Genomic DNA, 14922 nt, shown 5'->3' with positions numbered 1-14922 from the left:
CCCGAAAACCACTTGCAGATATGTCAATTAGTTAACTTTTAACTGGTTGGGCTTCTGATTTTCTGGTTTTCCGTTTTGCCTTAAAAAAAAGAAAAAATCCGAGAGAGAGAGGGACCCAACAAACCACCCCAGTCAACACGGAAGGCGGCTTTCGTCCATCTTTCCCCATACCTGTGTCTGGTTCTTCCCTCCTTCGACGAAACCCTAGACACTGTAAATTTGAATAAACAGAGGTGATGTAAGAGACGAATCAAAGTATTCCCTCTCTTGGATTGCAATAATGTTTGACCTCCTTTGATGAATTGGCGTAATTCTCTGAATAGAGATGGCATCCGAGATCGAGGTCGTTGATGAAGGAGAAAGCCAGACGGGTTCGAACAGTGGACTTTCGACGGAGACGACCGCCATCGGAGCAGGCGATGAGATTCTTCGGAATGATGTGTTCACTGCAGCGGCATACGGTGACTTAGAGAAGTTGCAGAGGTTGGTGGAGGGCGAAGGCTGTTCTGTGTGTGAGGCAGATGGGCTTGGGTATTATGCATTGCAGTGGGCGGCTTTGAACAATAGGACCGCGGCCGCGCAGTATATTATTGAGGTTTTGGATCCGATTCTACTTTGATATTTTCTTCACATTGGGCCTCTATTGATTTAATGTTCGAATTTGCAGCTGAATTCACTTTCTTCTTCTTCTTCTTCTTCTTCTTCTTCTTCTTCTTCATTCTTTAATCTGTATTTTGTTTTTAAGTCCCGCCTCTTTTTACTTATCTTTTGGAAGATTTTAGCAAGTTGACTTTTTCCTGCTCATTTCCCTTGATTCGTGATCTTATGTAGTGGGATTTTGCTTCTTCCCTTTTCGGCCCATAGTAATCACTAGTTGAACTTTAGATATGGCAGTTCAATGTTGATTTTTGGTTTTTAATTTACGACTAATTAGACGAGCCTTTCGTGTTGCTTTCGGTTCGATATAGTAACTTAAAAGCAAACAATATCAATATCAATTATTTTCTGTTTTTACAGTCACTGTCAATGTTTTATAGTTTTTTCCCCTTCATTTTCCAGCGAGGAGGAGATGTCAATGCAGCCGATCACACTGGGCAAACAGCACTCCATTGGAGTGCCGTGCGGGGAGCAATCCAGGTCGCTGAGCTATTACTCCAGGAGGGTGCTCGTGTGGATGCTGCTGATTTATATGGTTATCAGGTTAGTCTCCCCCGCCCCGTCCCCCTCTTTCTTCCAATCGTTGTTGGACTTGAATTTGGTGATGGATAGTTCATTGAGATATGTTCTGTACAAGGTTAAGGAGTAAGTGTCATGATTAAACACAACCAATGAATAGGGCTACTGATATTCCAGTTTTTTATGACCTGTGAGCATGTGTGCATCCGTTAGCCATGGTCGTCTGTATAAAAGTGGAGGATGTTGGTATTCAGATTGAAAGGCATAGTTTGGTGACTATTGAAAAAAAAAAGCCTCTTCAATTGTACAGAGTTAATTTTTTTTCACCTTCATCAGTTTGCTTGGATGATGATATGATTTGCTGCATATCATCAACATTGCCTTATGGTTGGTCTGATGTTTGATCTTGGAGTCCGAAAATGGACAATTTTGTGGTGAAAGGTGATGCTGGGACATTCACTGTACTTTCGGTGTACATTTTCAACTCCTTTTCAATCTGAGCAAGTTTGTAAGTGTATGGGTATGAAAACCTGTTGGTGGTTAATATGGCAAGGTATAGGAGGTGGCTCTGTCAATTCTGTTTGTTTGACATGGTTGCCTTTTGACTGCACTTGGACGGTATTTGTAACCAATCAGCTTTTGAACAACTCTCTCTTTCTCTCTAGGTCTGTCTATCTATCCCCAATCTCCATTTTTGATTGTTGCTTTTTCTAGTTCATAGCTTATGCTTTTGCTTTGATCTGATTTTTCTGCATGATGTAGTAGCAGCAGAACTCCATAATGGCCGGGGTCTTGTTCTCTAGACTCTTAAGTAATGCCTTTTGTCCTCTGTATGTTGAAAAATTGATGTGCTGTTTAAGTTAGAATGAAATACAAGGACTATCACTGAAATGGGGATTTGCTTTACTGATATATTGAATAAAAGAAGAAACAGATCTAACTTCGTGAGCTAGAGCAAAGCAGAGAAGAGATTTAGACCATACAGAAATAAGAACAGCCCTGGAGACACTGTCTAAAGAGTGAAAAGAGAGTAGATAAAGATAAATATGTTTCCAGCTGCAGTATGTCTACAAATAGACATTTGAACCTTGTCGACAAAAGAGTTTGATGTTGCATGAAGATCTGAGTGTGCTAATCAACTGGCTATTGGTTGTGGTAGTATGAAAAGGAGTAATAAATTACATGTTGGCATTTTTTCCTAAAGAACAGTGATGAACCTCTACACTGTTGGAACTGAAGAATTTGAAGCCATTGGAAAACATTCAGTACCATAGCCAAGGTCAAACCATTACTGGATTTCTCATCACTTTCTATTAAGAATTATGCCTGATCATGTTGGATGGGTTTGTTTTCTCTCGCACTCAAGGAAACGATATGTCTGGATATAATTATACCAATTTTTGTGGTCTATATCATTATTTGTCCGTAATGAAAGAATTCTCATTTCTAATGTAGTGATCTCCTTCAGGCTTAACGACAAAACACGGGTCATTTAGTTATACAGAAAAATAGAAACCTATCTTTTTAACCAGCCAGTAGGCTATTCTCTCTACTGTGGCTCGAGAATTTTTATTCCTCTGGTCTCATTCAGCAGGACAATCGTGCCTAGCCTGTATAGTAATAGTCTGCAACTTTAAAGTCTCAGATGGCCGTTGAAGAACTTTTGGGGTTCAGGAAGACTCTATTCTATTTTCTTTAATTGTTAATAAATAAATTCTGGTTATGGGTTGGTTTTTAGTCACTAAAAACTCCAAGGGAGTTTCTAGTATTGGTGTAATCACATCACAGGTGCTGAAGCGAAATTGTAAATTCTATGCACCTTATTTCTGTGCATTTGGGCTATATGATGAGGACACTCAAATCTTTGGAAGATGAATACATCCCAGACACATTTGTTGGAGTGATGGTGCCAATGTACAAGGAAAACTCTTAACGTACTTTCTTCCTCATTTGCAGCTAATACTGTTGCACAATAATTTTTCATTATAATGTATTTAAAAAGGTAAACATGTCAATTAACTCTAAATGAATGTGTCACTGTATCAACTTTTTCATGATTGGCATTTCCAATGGCAACTTTTGTGTGTCAAAAGCATAATTTTTAAGGCGGTAAGGCGACGGAGGCGTTTGAGGGTCTTTCGGAGGGCCTTAGCGATAAGGTGGGCATTTCCAATGGCAACTTTTGTGTGTCAAAAGCATAATTTTTAAGGCGGTAAGGCGACGGAGGCGTTTGAGGGTCTTTCGGAGGGCCTTAGCGATAAGGTGGGCATAAAGCGTCGCCTTATTGACTAAAGCGTTCCTGTGTAATTTTTTTTATAAAGCTAATCTATTTGGCTCAAATCCTAGTTGAATCCTATTACACATTTACACATTAGACAAAATAGAATAATGTTGAAGAAAGACAATAGATGATTGATTTGCTTTAGGCTTTTGAAAACACTGACTAAACTAGAGCTGAGAACTAGCAAACAGAATTAAAAATTGAAATCAAAATAGGGCATATTAAGAACAAAATGCAATTCAGCAACTGTCCAACTGATGACCTACTTAATGGCAATCTAACAAAATAAACTAGGCAGTAATAACTAATAAACTAATATATAGCTGCATATAAGAGGCTATAAGCATATTGAAATATTGAATTAATTAATTAAAAACATAACCACAGGAATAACAGAAGAAAATGAAGAAGAAAGAAGAAGAAAAAAAAAAGGTATGGTATGCAGATTGCAGAAGTTGCAGGATAGAGGAAGAATGAAGAACAGAATAAGAAAGAGAAACAAGGGAGAAGAAAGAAGATGTGAAGAAGGGAAAAAAAAGAAAAAAAGAAAAAAAGAAAAGAGATAGCAGAGCTCATCCAAAGAACAGAAGAAAAAAAAAAGTATTGTATCAGTAGTTGCAGAAGTGCAGAACAGAAGAAGAAGAAGAAAGAAGAAGAAGAAGAAAGAAGAAGAAAGAAGCAAGAAGCGAGAAGAAGAAGAAAAAAACTGAGAAGAAGAAGAAAGAAGCGAGAAGAAAAAAAAAACCCCACTCACTGTAGCTCTACATGAACAAGAAATACTATTGAAAAAAAAAAAAATACCTGTAGAGGGGGTACGATTGTTCGCTGGAGTATGCTCACCGCTGTCGGAGCAAAATGGTCACCTGGATCTGTGGTTCTTCCTTGTTCCTTGATTCCTTCTCAAAGCTCTTTCTCAAAACCCTTGACAAAATCCAAACCCTGTTTGTGAATTGTGTTTTGTTTTGTTTGTTTTGGTTATTTTGGTGGAGTAAAGCTGATCCCATACATCTCAAGTGTTAACAAACCATACATCTACCAATATAAAATCTATATTTGGAATCTTCATCAAGCAATTTTAAAATGTGTTTTAAAAAAAAAAACCCATAAGGCGACCACTTTTGTCGTAAGTGTCCTAAGGCATCACTTATGACGCCTTATAGGACCTTATGCTATAAGTTGACCGCCATAGCCACTTCACGTAAGGCAAAGCATTGCCTTACCATCTCTAGACCGCATCACGCCTTAGCAGTGCCTTAAAAACTATGGTCAAAAGCCAAACACATGGCTGTGTTTAAGTCAGAACGTCACTTATTGTTTGCTGCTAGATGTTGGGTTTCTTCTTCATATGATCTTTAAAGATATGATACTTTGCATTATTTATTCTTGCTTATTCTGGGAGGTGGCGGAGGTTGTTTGCTTTGGAGAAGGGGAGGTCATTTGTCCATTCCATAGACCTTATTCTTGACCTGTCTCACTCAATTCAATTCAGCTCAGTTCAATTAAGCCTTATCCCAGCTAGATGGTATCAACTACATGGATTCTCTTTTGCCACTGAACTCTATTCAAAGCTATAGTAGTTGTCAGCCCTAATCTGTGCATGTCCTTTCTATCTTTGAAAAATAAAAAACTGAACTATTTCTTGGCAATTTAAGGTCCAACAAAGCACCTCTTGGACATTCGTTCTTTTTTGTGGGATCTTGCATTTTCTGGTATAGGTGGGGATTTTGGAGACTTAACAAGAGATGTTCTTTTCACTATGTTGATGCTCATTGTGGTGGCAAATTTCATCAGTAAAAAAAAAAAAAAAAAAAAAAAAAAAAACTTCTTAGTATCATCTTAGGGTTCATGAGAGATTCACATGAAGTGATTCTCTTTGACAGTTTGACTTTGATCGGTTGAGTTCAGTCTGAACATACTTTCATTTGGAGGCAACCACAATACTGCAATGAGGCTAGCGCCTTAGGTGTTTCTTGGCTCAAGATTAGACTTTTTTCCCCAGTGGAGGCCTTGTGTACCAACGACATTGTGGATTCTTTAGCTAATTGTGGGGTATCCTTGGCAGAGGAGTTTGGGGAATGGATCTTAATGTAGTCATCTATTTTGGGGTATTGTCTACTCTTTCTTTTCCTCTGTGTGTGTGTGTGTGTGTGTATGTCACCGTATGTGTGGAATATTTCCTTGTATTTTGCCATAACTTCTATTGTAGTGACCAGTTCCCAAAAAGCCTGCATATTCATTTCATTGGATTCTTATTAATTACCAAAAAGAAAGGAGGCGATAGTTTGTACGTTTACTCCTGCATAGATGCTTGGCATTGATTGTTCATACATTTACTCTTGCCCTTCTCTGTAGCTAACTGTATCTTGCTATAACTGTATGATTCATGATTGGTTCTTTAGTAGACAAATGATGCACTTGGGGAATTCTTGTCTCTGATCTTCTGATTTTGTTTTGCTTGGGTTTATAAAACTGCTGGATACTTGGTTAGTTGTCACAAAGATGTGCGTTTTATTTTTGTTCATGAACATCATATTTTAACAGGATATTTGCGTTCTTCATTTTACTGTGCTAAATATAGTCCACGCCATACAGCCACTTTTGGGATATTCTTTGGTTTAAGTCCTATCCTGTCAGATGATTCTCACATATTGGTCTCATTTAATTGCTTAGGATTTTGTGACTTGTCGTGTCGATTCAATGATCATGATCAATTCACTGCCAACAAGGTTAATAATGTGTATTTATTTTTTGGGGGAGGGGAGGGGGTACAAGTTTCTTTTAGGAACTTCGAAATCTAACTATGCTTTCCATAGCCCATTCATTGTTTATATATTTTTGGAGGAGAATGAATCCTTCATTTTTTCTTGTTCAATGACTTTACTTTCATTTTCTCTTTATTTTCGAGGCATTTTACTGCCAAAGTCTCCAAGCACCAGTTGCATCTTTAATTTCACTTTGATGCAGACAGCTCATGTTGCAGCACAATATGGTCAAACAGCTTTCCTTTATCATATTGTTACAAAATGGAACGCTGATCCTGATGTTCCTGATAACGATGGAAGAAGCCCTCTACATTGGTAATTTACAGTATTGAACTACTACTTTTTTTTCGGGTGAATAATAATATTTTGGCTTGGCTACTTTCAATTAATTTTCTTAAATTATATGCTTTCTGCCTGCGACACTTTAGTGTGGGGAAAGGTTTCCCAGCTGGGATGAGTCTCTTCAGTAGATGACCTGTCTTAATTCTTTGGAGTGATGACATGAGTGATCCAGATTGTCTATTGGACAGACCTTCTGGATTGCTTGTGTGAACTTTTTTTTTCATAGTTTTCAAGGCGAGAAGGCAACCAAGGTGACCGAGGATGGTCAAAAAGCGAGGCGTGACCAAGGTGTCAGTCCAGGCTGAATCGCCTTGTTGCCTAGGTGACACCTTGATAACTATGCTCTTTCTGCCCCATCCACATCGGTGTTGCTAACTGTGTCTTTAATCATGCCCCAGTAATATAATGTGGTTGAAATACCTAGCCAGCCTAAAAGATAAGACCTCTTGAATTATTGTTATCAGGACTCTTGATAATTAAGTTGAAGGTTTTTTGAAAATACCGTCTGGACCTGCAACTGTCATGGACAACTAGACATTGGACAACATCATGAACTATGAAACTTGTAGAAACGCAACCCTAAAACAATGCAGAAGATAATGGAAAAACAGAACAAACAATGCACATAGATTTATGAGGTTCGGCAAGGTTGCCTATGTCCTCGGTAAGATGAGATCTTGCTTCACTATCAATGGAGAATAGGGTTACAACGCTCGTCCTCACACCTCTCAGTATTGCTTGCATTACAAAGAAAGAAACCCTCGCTATAAATATATAGCGAAAAAACCCTAATCCGGAAAGTACACGACTACCCTTAAATAAAAAATTCGAACGGGGGGCTGCGCCTCCCCTACACCCCAGCTATGCAGGGGGACCGCCATCCTGCCTATCGAGGCGCTGCACCAATACTCCCTGGATTAAACTATGGCGGAATACAAGACATCATACACCAACACTACACATTGTACAAAATTTTCTTTTCTGATAATTGATAAATGTAATTTTTGGCTCTCTCACAAGATTTTAGAATTCAGAATATATTGGAACATGAAGCATAATACAACAACAAAGCCTTATCCCACTTAATGGGGTCGGCAACTTGGATCCAAGCAAGGGCTGGGAAAAGGAAAAGTAAAAGTGAAAGGAAACAAATCATAAAAATAGTAACGAAGTAGAACACAATTAGATGGGTCTGCTACCTGGATCATGTACCTTTAATCTACTCTATTCAATGCCATACTTGGAGCAAGCCTAATCTGTGCATGTCTTTCCTCACCACTTCTCCTATGGTCATTTTTGGCCCGCCCCTAGCTCTTTTACATCCTTCAACATGAATCAGATTGCTTCTCCTTACTGGTGCATCCAATGGCCTCTGTTGAACATGGTCATACCATCTCAAATGACTTTCCTGAATTTTATCATGAGTTGAGGCAACTCCCAAGTCCACTCTAATGCTTTTATTCATTACTTTATCTTTCTTAATTTTCTCGCACATCCATCTTAACATTCTCATCTCCTTTATATATCCCCTAAAATAGTCTAAGCATATTCTAAGGCTTGAATGGATAGGTGGGTTAGGCTGTCGTTGAAATTCTGGTTATCTTCTATCTTTAAATACCTTGGGCTTCCATGCTCCTAATCCTCCTATGCATCATGGTTCACCTCCTGGTTTCCTCTAGTAGAACTATTGTAACATGAAAGCTGCACTTTTAGCTTTGGAGACAAAAGGAAAAGTATGTATGCTATACATTTGAGTGTAGTTGGGTTTGGACATTGAAAAAACCAGTGACAATTTTAGAACATCTATAACAAGCAACAACCCAGCCTTTTCCCAAGTAATTGGGTCGGCTACATCGATCTGTGAGTGGGGAAGACGAAAAAGAAAGGAAAGAAGGGAAATAGAGAAAGAAAGGAAAAAGCAAAGCAACACTTCCAGGACATCCCATCTACAAACGATCTGCAACACGGATCTTTGTCCTCCATACAGCTCTATTAGATGCTATACTAGGATCAAGGCCTAACCTCTGCATGTCTTTCCTTACCAACTCATCAATGGTCATCTTAGGTCTGCCCTTAGCCCTTTTAGCTCCATCCATCCGGATTTGATCACACCTCCACATTGGAGCATCCCAAGGCCTCCGTTGGACATGTCCAAACCACCTTAAATGACATTCTTGGAGCTTGTCTTGAATCTGGGCAACTCCCAAATCAGCTCTAACTTGGTCATTCTTTAGTCTGTCTCTCTTAGTTTTGCTGCACATCCATCTCAACATGCTCATCTCTGCGACACTCAACTTATCTATATTACGCTTCAAAATCCTATAGTAACTATATATTTGTATTTAGATATTGTAGAAATGAAATATAATTTATGGCTAAGTTAAATAATAGACATATTTTTTCCCCTGGTATTTTGGAACTAATGGGTGGACTTACTGTTCTCTAGAAATGGGTATATGTACGTTAACATGCACATCATATGAACACTAATTCTATTCTAAGCTTTACTTCTTTTCTGGGAAAGTCATACTTTATCTTGGGTGCTATTACATGCCTATCATACACTAATATATTATACTCATTAAAGTTTGGTTTAAACTACTCGTTAACATTTCACTGGTCCATAATTATGGTCATCAATGATTGCCTTCATTATATTTGTGCATTATGGTATAGCTGAAATGACTTTTTTGGTTCTTTTGAACTTCACAGGGCTGCCTATAAAGGTTTTGCTGATTGTATACGACTTCTTCTATTTCTGGATGCGTATAGGGGACGACAGGATAAAGAGGGTAATATTGCGATCTCTGTTTCGTAATAAGCTAACCTGTTATTTCCTGAGCTGTCATTACTGCATTTTTCTGCTTTAGGGAAGATAGTTTCTACTTTCTTTGTTTTCATCTTGCCTGTGAATAGTGTTACCCTTGTTTCCACCTTTCATTAGGTTGTACCCCCCTACATTGGGCTGCTATTCGGGGGAACCTAGAGGCATGCACAGTGTTAGTGCAGGCAGGGAAGAAAGAAGACTTGATGGTGACTGATAACACTGGCTTTACACCAGCACAGCTTGCTTCTGATAAGAATCACCGACAAATTGCTTTTTTTCTTGTAGGTATTCTAGAATAGCACTTAATATTTTTTGGTATTATTGTGTTAAGTCTTCCAATATTCAATGTTGGGATTGGAATATTTCTTGATTCTGAGAACCATATGCCGGCATGCAGTATCTGCTGACCCATTATATAAGATTGGTAGAAACTCCTTGAGAAGTGCATTTATAAAGAAAATAATTTTTTATGCCATTTATCTTTACAACTCAACTCAACTCAATTCAGCCTTATCCCTACATTTTTTCAAGAAAAGGAAAAAGGTGAAGGAAAGAAAAGGGATAACTATAAAAGAGGACTTTAGAGAATGATGATATCATTTTATTGACTTCTACTGGTAAAGCTTTCCCTATTTTGATTGTTTCTGATATCAGAGCCTATTGGGCTTCTCTATTTGTACAGGGTAGCTGTGTATGGAATGGTAACATCTTGCCTTTCTTTTTTTGGCACGGCTTCTTGTGGCTTGTTTCCCTTTTAATAAAATAATGATTCTTATAGAAGAGAAAAGGATCTTATTGATGCTTCCTGATTTTCAGAGTTAATTCCAGATAAAAGAAACCTGTTTGGACTTTGGAATGCACAGTATTTAAATTTTTTCACTTGTTAGTCTTCTCTGGTCATGCACTAATGTAAGAATTGCAGCAGTTGCCCCATGTGTATGTAGGCTGACATAGAAAATAAAAGTTCAAACAAATGTTGCAAATTGTTATAGACATTTAAGCTCACACAAATCATTGTCTAACAATTTTAAGCTAACTCAAAACTCAGGAAGTTGATTGAAATATCTTATGAGCAATAGCCTATCAAGAGAATCTTTCAACCTCTCTTTGAACTTTGAAATGCATTATTGCTTTTTCAAGGAGATCTGGGATGGGGGTGTGTTGTTGATTTCACCTAAATTATCTTCTGTAGAGTTTAATGAAATTTTCTTATGTGCCCAATTTTTCAGGGGAATGCCAAAAGGTTGTTTGATAAACGATGTGATGGAAACAGCCGCCTAGGGAAAATTTCAAAGCTAGGACTTGCACCTGTACTTTGGTGTATAATACCTATGTTACTAGTGACCTATATTCATTCAGTCATCATGGGTATAATGCTTTGATGTTGCTTGTAAGAATTTACTATATGCATTCTAAATGTCAATCCAATGAACTTATCATAGCTATTCCTTTGTTGCTTTGGCCGCAGCATCAAACCTGCCGAAGTTAACACCTGGATTTGGGCTTTTTGCATGGTTGGGTGTTTTTCTTGCGACTGCTGGTCTAGTGATGTTTTACCGGTGTAGCAGGTATCTTCTTGACCATTTGATATTATACCTTGACTAGTGGTGAGAAAAAGTTAGAATACCTTGGAAGATTATGACGACAGACGGATTTTATTTGTATTTATTTTCCTTTTTCTTTGTCTCCTTTTCTGTTTATTGACTTAAATAGATTGAGGTTTCTGTACTGCCATTATATGCAAATATCTGGATTTCAGTCATTACTGACATGTAAAGAACTAATCTAGTTTTGGTTGTTGAATTGTATGTTACCTTGCATCATCAAAGATGTAACACAGTCATGTGGGTTTCTGATTTAATTATCCAAGAATTAGGCTGAAGCACAATAAAAAGTAGTTAACTAATTTTCTATTCAAAGTCTGAAGAGGTCATCATATATGTGTTCTAGTTACCTCTGTGGAAAACCGAGGGTGGAAACCTGAAAGTGTTTTCCCCCTGTAAATGCTTCTAATTTCATCAACTTCAGATTTCTACGTATTCTTTTCTTTAAATGGTGAAAATTTTTACAAGTACATAACTTTGGTTATAGTTTTTGTAATTCACTGTAGATATCTATAAGCATACTTTTTACTTTCTGGTAAAGAAGTTTTATGTTTTGAGCTATTTAAGCACCCCCAATTTATGAATGCCTGCTGCATCTTTTGTTGCTTATTTATTAGATTGAATGCTTTCTAATGACTGGTGAAGAGAATGTTTACAAGTACCGTTTCATGTTTTCTAATATTTCGGACTTGTGGTTTATATTTAGGACATTTAATGATGACTTTTCTTAATGTCGTCTGCCTTTTTCTTTTCTTGTCAAGTTATATTGATTGCTTACTCTTTACCTGATGGTAAAATGTACAATTTTTACCATTATATTTACATGTTAGATCTATAGAGTTGAATTACGGAATAGAATCTGTGTAACAGAGTACATTTCATTTGAAAATGTTTTAGTTGAGTTGAATTTTATCTTTACATGTTGGACCTATAGATAATGGGGCTGACAACGGGAGTGTTTGTGTTGTTAAATTCTTCTATTTCACTCTTCTGATCTGTCTTTTTTTTTTTTTATCACTAAGAAAAATAAGTTCTCTGATCAAATCAGTACATTTATGCTGTTCAGTACATATTCTTAATGATCTCAGATCTGGATCTCAATCGAGACTGCACTGACCCAGATTAAAGTTGAATGTTATTGAACGGCTGGTCCAAACTGTATCACCTGGTGGATTGAATTTTTTCACAGTGGCTCATCCGTTTCTTTCAGTGTCTGTCTATCTGTCATTGATTAGATGGGTTTGGCTGGGATTTGTTCAAATCCCTATCCAATTTATTTCCTAAGAACCATGGTTTTGTAGGAATAGAAATAGATAAAGAAAAATCAAACATGTGTTGCATGGGAAAATTATCCTTTGCTGCTTTTATTTGTAGTTCAATGTTGCACATGGGAACTATTTAGAACTTTACTCTGATAATGTACACAAATCATGCTTACACTTGCAGGGACTCATTTTGTCTGATTGTGTTTGTTTATAGGAAGGATCCAGGTTATATCAGAATGAATTCACGTGATTCCCAGAATCTGAAAGATGACGTGAGTTTTATTCATTTCCCCTCTTTTTTCAGAGTTTCTTATGAGTTTTCGGCAGCAGACTTCATTTATGCTTTAAATGGACTGCCTTTTTCTTTTCTGTGTCTTTTTGCTTCTATATTTTGGTTACTCTTTCTTCCTCCTATCCCTTCCAGAACAATTTACAGTCTTTTTTCTCCTTTTATGACTCCAATAGGAACCTTTATTGAAGATTGAGATTGGTCATCCTGCTTTGCTAGCTGGGAATTGGTCTCAGCTCTGTGCCACATGCAAGGTGCCATATCCTGAATACCTCATGTGTGGCTGATTCTATGATACATATTTTTTTACTCCCGGCTAATATATGTAGTTACTTTCTCTTCGCTTTGTTATTTAGATTGTCAGGCCTCTTCGTTCAAAACACTGCTCTACCTGTGATCGTTGCGTTGAACAATTTGATCATCACTGCCCTTGGGTTTCAAATTGTATTGGCAAGGTATTTTAACACGCATAATTTGCATTTCCAACTTATCTACTTTTTCTCATGCACCATTTCAATCTTCTAGAATTGGTGGAACCCATTCCTCCAAAAAAGAAGGGGGGGGGGTTGGATGGAACATATGGGGGACCATAAGTTAGGATAGATGAATTGGAGAGATGCGAATGGAATGTTGTGTGATCAGTATACAACAACAACATCCAAAACCTTATCCCAACTTCATGTACATAGAGATTCCAAGCAAGCACATGCGCAAGGATCTATGCAAAAAGATTGACAGGTTATGGTTAATTATAATAAGTGTTGGATGTCAACCTGACGCACCCTTACAAATCAGCCACAAGCTTATAGCTACAGGCTATAATAAGGTACCATGTAGATCGGTCAAGCGAAAGCGTCCTATATGCATTACATCCACCACCAGGACAATCCATTACCCAACCTACTTATATGAAAGGAGGAATGAGATAACGAATTCTTGACAGCCCCGCTAAGCACGACGTGTTGTGTGATCGACGTATTCCCTTAAGATGTAAAAGGAAAATTTTATAGGATAATCATACCACTAGCTAGGATGTATGGTGCAAAATGTTGGCAATTAAGAAGCATTATATAGATATACTCAGTATAGCTTAGATGAGGATGTTGAAATGGATTTGTGGCAAAACTAGAAGGATACAATAAAGGATGATCATATTAGAGCTGATTTGGGAGTAGCTTCGATACGTGATAAAGTACGAGAAAGTCGTTAGAGTTGGCATAACCATTTTCAATGGAGGCCTTGGATGCTTGGTATGGATAAGATGATCTGATTAGGATTGAAGTAGCTAAAAGAGTCAGGGGCAGACCTAAAATGACTCTATGAGAAGTGGTGGGAAAGACATGCATAGCTTAGGCCTTGTATCAACTATCAAGTATGACCTCGAACAAAGCTGATTGGAGGGGGTGACCGTAAGCTCGATCCAAAGGAGAGTGTACCATGAGCATTTTCATCATGAACTATGTTTAGGGGTTGAGGGCTGATGATGTTGGTTTTGTGCTGTGAACAGAATTTAATAAATTATCCTAACCATTTGGGAAAAGGGGTGCCGATATTAAATCAAAATAAGTAACCAAATTTACAGAAGCTCAATCTATACACTGGAATCCTTCTCCACAATATGTGAAAGTGCACTTGGAAGAATGTTCCACTTAGAAGGTCACAATCAGCTGGTGGTTGAAATATTGGCATTGGGAGCTTTCTTGGTGTTTGTTGAATGGTTGGCTCCTCCTCATTGCTTGGTTACCATGTCTATTTGTGCTGTGGGTAGACTATCCTAAGGATCTACAGATGGTTACCTTTTCTGATTTTGAATATGGAAAATGATGTAATTTTTCTCTGGTTCGTAGTCTAACCAATTTGGTATCTATTTATCGATGCAGAAAAATAAATGGGATTTCTTCATGTTTCTTGCTCTAGAAATATCTGCAATGCTGATTACTGGTGTTGTCGCTTTTACAAGTATGTGACCTCTTGAACTACTCCTCGTATTAAGCACCCTTGCCCCCATATTCCTTTTATCCCTGCTGAATAATTTAATTTAGCAGTACTGTCAGCTTTGCCCACTTAAAGGCATTTAAAACTTGTTCCTTATGCAGGAGTCTTGATGGATCCAACAGCTCCATCTTCTTTCGGAGCATGGATTAATCATGCTGGCACTCACCATGTGGGGTCCTTGTCATTTCTGATTGTTGACTTCTTCCTCTTCTTTGGTGTCGCAGTCTTGACTGTTGTACAGGCTTCACAGGTATGTGGAAACCTTCTAGTAGTATGTAGTAGTTTCTTTTTTATTTTGTATTGACAGTTAGATGTAGCTGAAGAATCAAGAATGCAAAAGCTACTTTATTGATTTAGGCCCTTTTTTTTTTTGGGGGGGGG

At 37.8% G+C, this 14922-nt stretch overlaps 1 protein-coding gene across 2 annotated transcripts in view; it reads left to right on the top strand.

Moving 5' to 3' along the window:
• LOC122062267 (protein S-acyltransferase 24-like) overlaps nucleotides 1-14922 on the top strand; it is a 15757-nt gene continuing 835 nt past the window's right edge. The window contains exons 1-12 of one of the 2 annotated variants that reach the window (XM_042625900.1): nucleotides 1-595; nucleotides 1060-1200; nucleotides 6422-6534; nucleotides 9274-9353; nucleotides 9506-9669; nucleotides 10618-10708; nucleotides 10857-10956; nucleotides 12472-12529; nucleotides 12723-12800; nucleotides 12903-13001; nucleotides 14427-14505; nucleotides 14643-14791. In XM_042625900.1, coding sequence (XP_042481834.1) covers nucleotides 326-595; nucleotides 1060-1200; nucleotides 6422-6534; nucleotides 9274-9353; nucleotides 9506-9669; nucleotides 10618-10708; nucleotides 10857-10956; nucleotides 12472-12529; nucleotides 12723-12800; nucleotides 12903-13001; nucleotides 14427-14505; nucleotides 14643-14791 — 1422 coding nt within the window. In that variant the 5' untranslated portion in view covers nucleotides 1-325. Of the gene's footprint in view, nucleotides 596-1059; nucleotides 1201-6421; nucleotides 6535-9273; nucleotides 9354-9505; nucleotides 9670-10617; nucleotides 10757-10856; nucleotides 10957-12471; nucleotides 12530-12722; nucleotides 12801-12902; nucleotides 13002-14426; nucleotides 14506-14642; nucleotides 14792-14922 lie in introns of both variants that reach the window. The other variant, XM_042625899.1, reaches the window with a different exon arrangement.

This window comes from Macadamia integrifolia, chromosome 2 (genome assembly GCF_013358625.1).
Source record: "Macadamia integrifolia cultivar HAES 741 chromosome 2, SCU_Mint_v3, whole genome shotgun sequence".
NCBI classification, from domain to species: Eukaryota; Viridiplantae; Streptophyta; class Magnoliopsida; order Proteales; family Proteaceae; genus Macadamia; species Macadamia integrifolia.
Note: the sequence above shows the minus strand (reverse complement) of the source record. Positions and strands in the feature narration are given on the sequence as shown.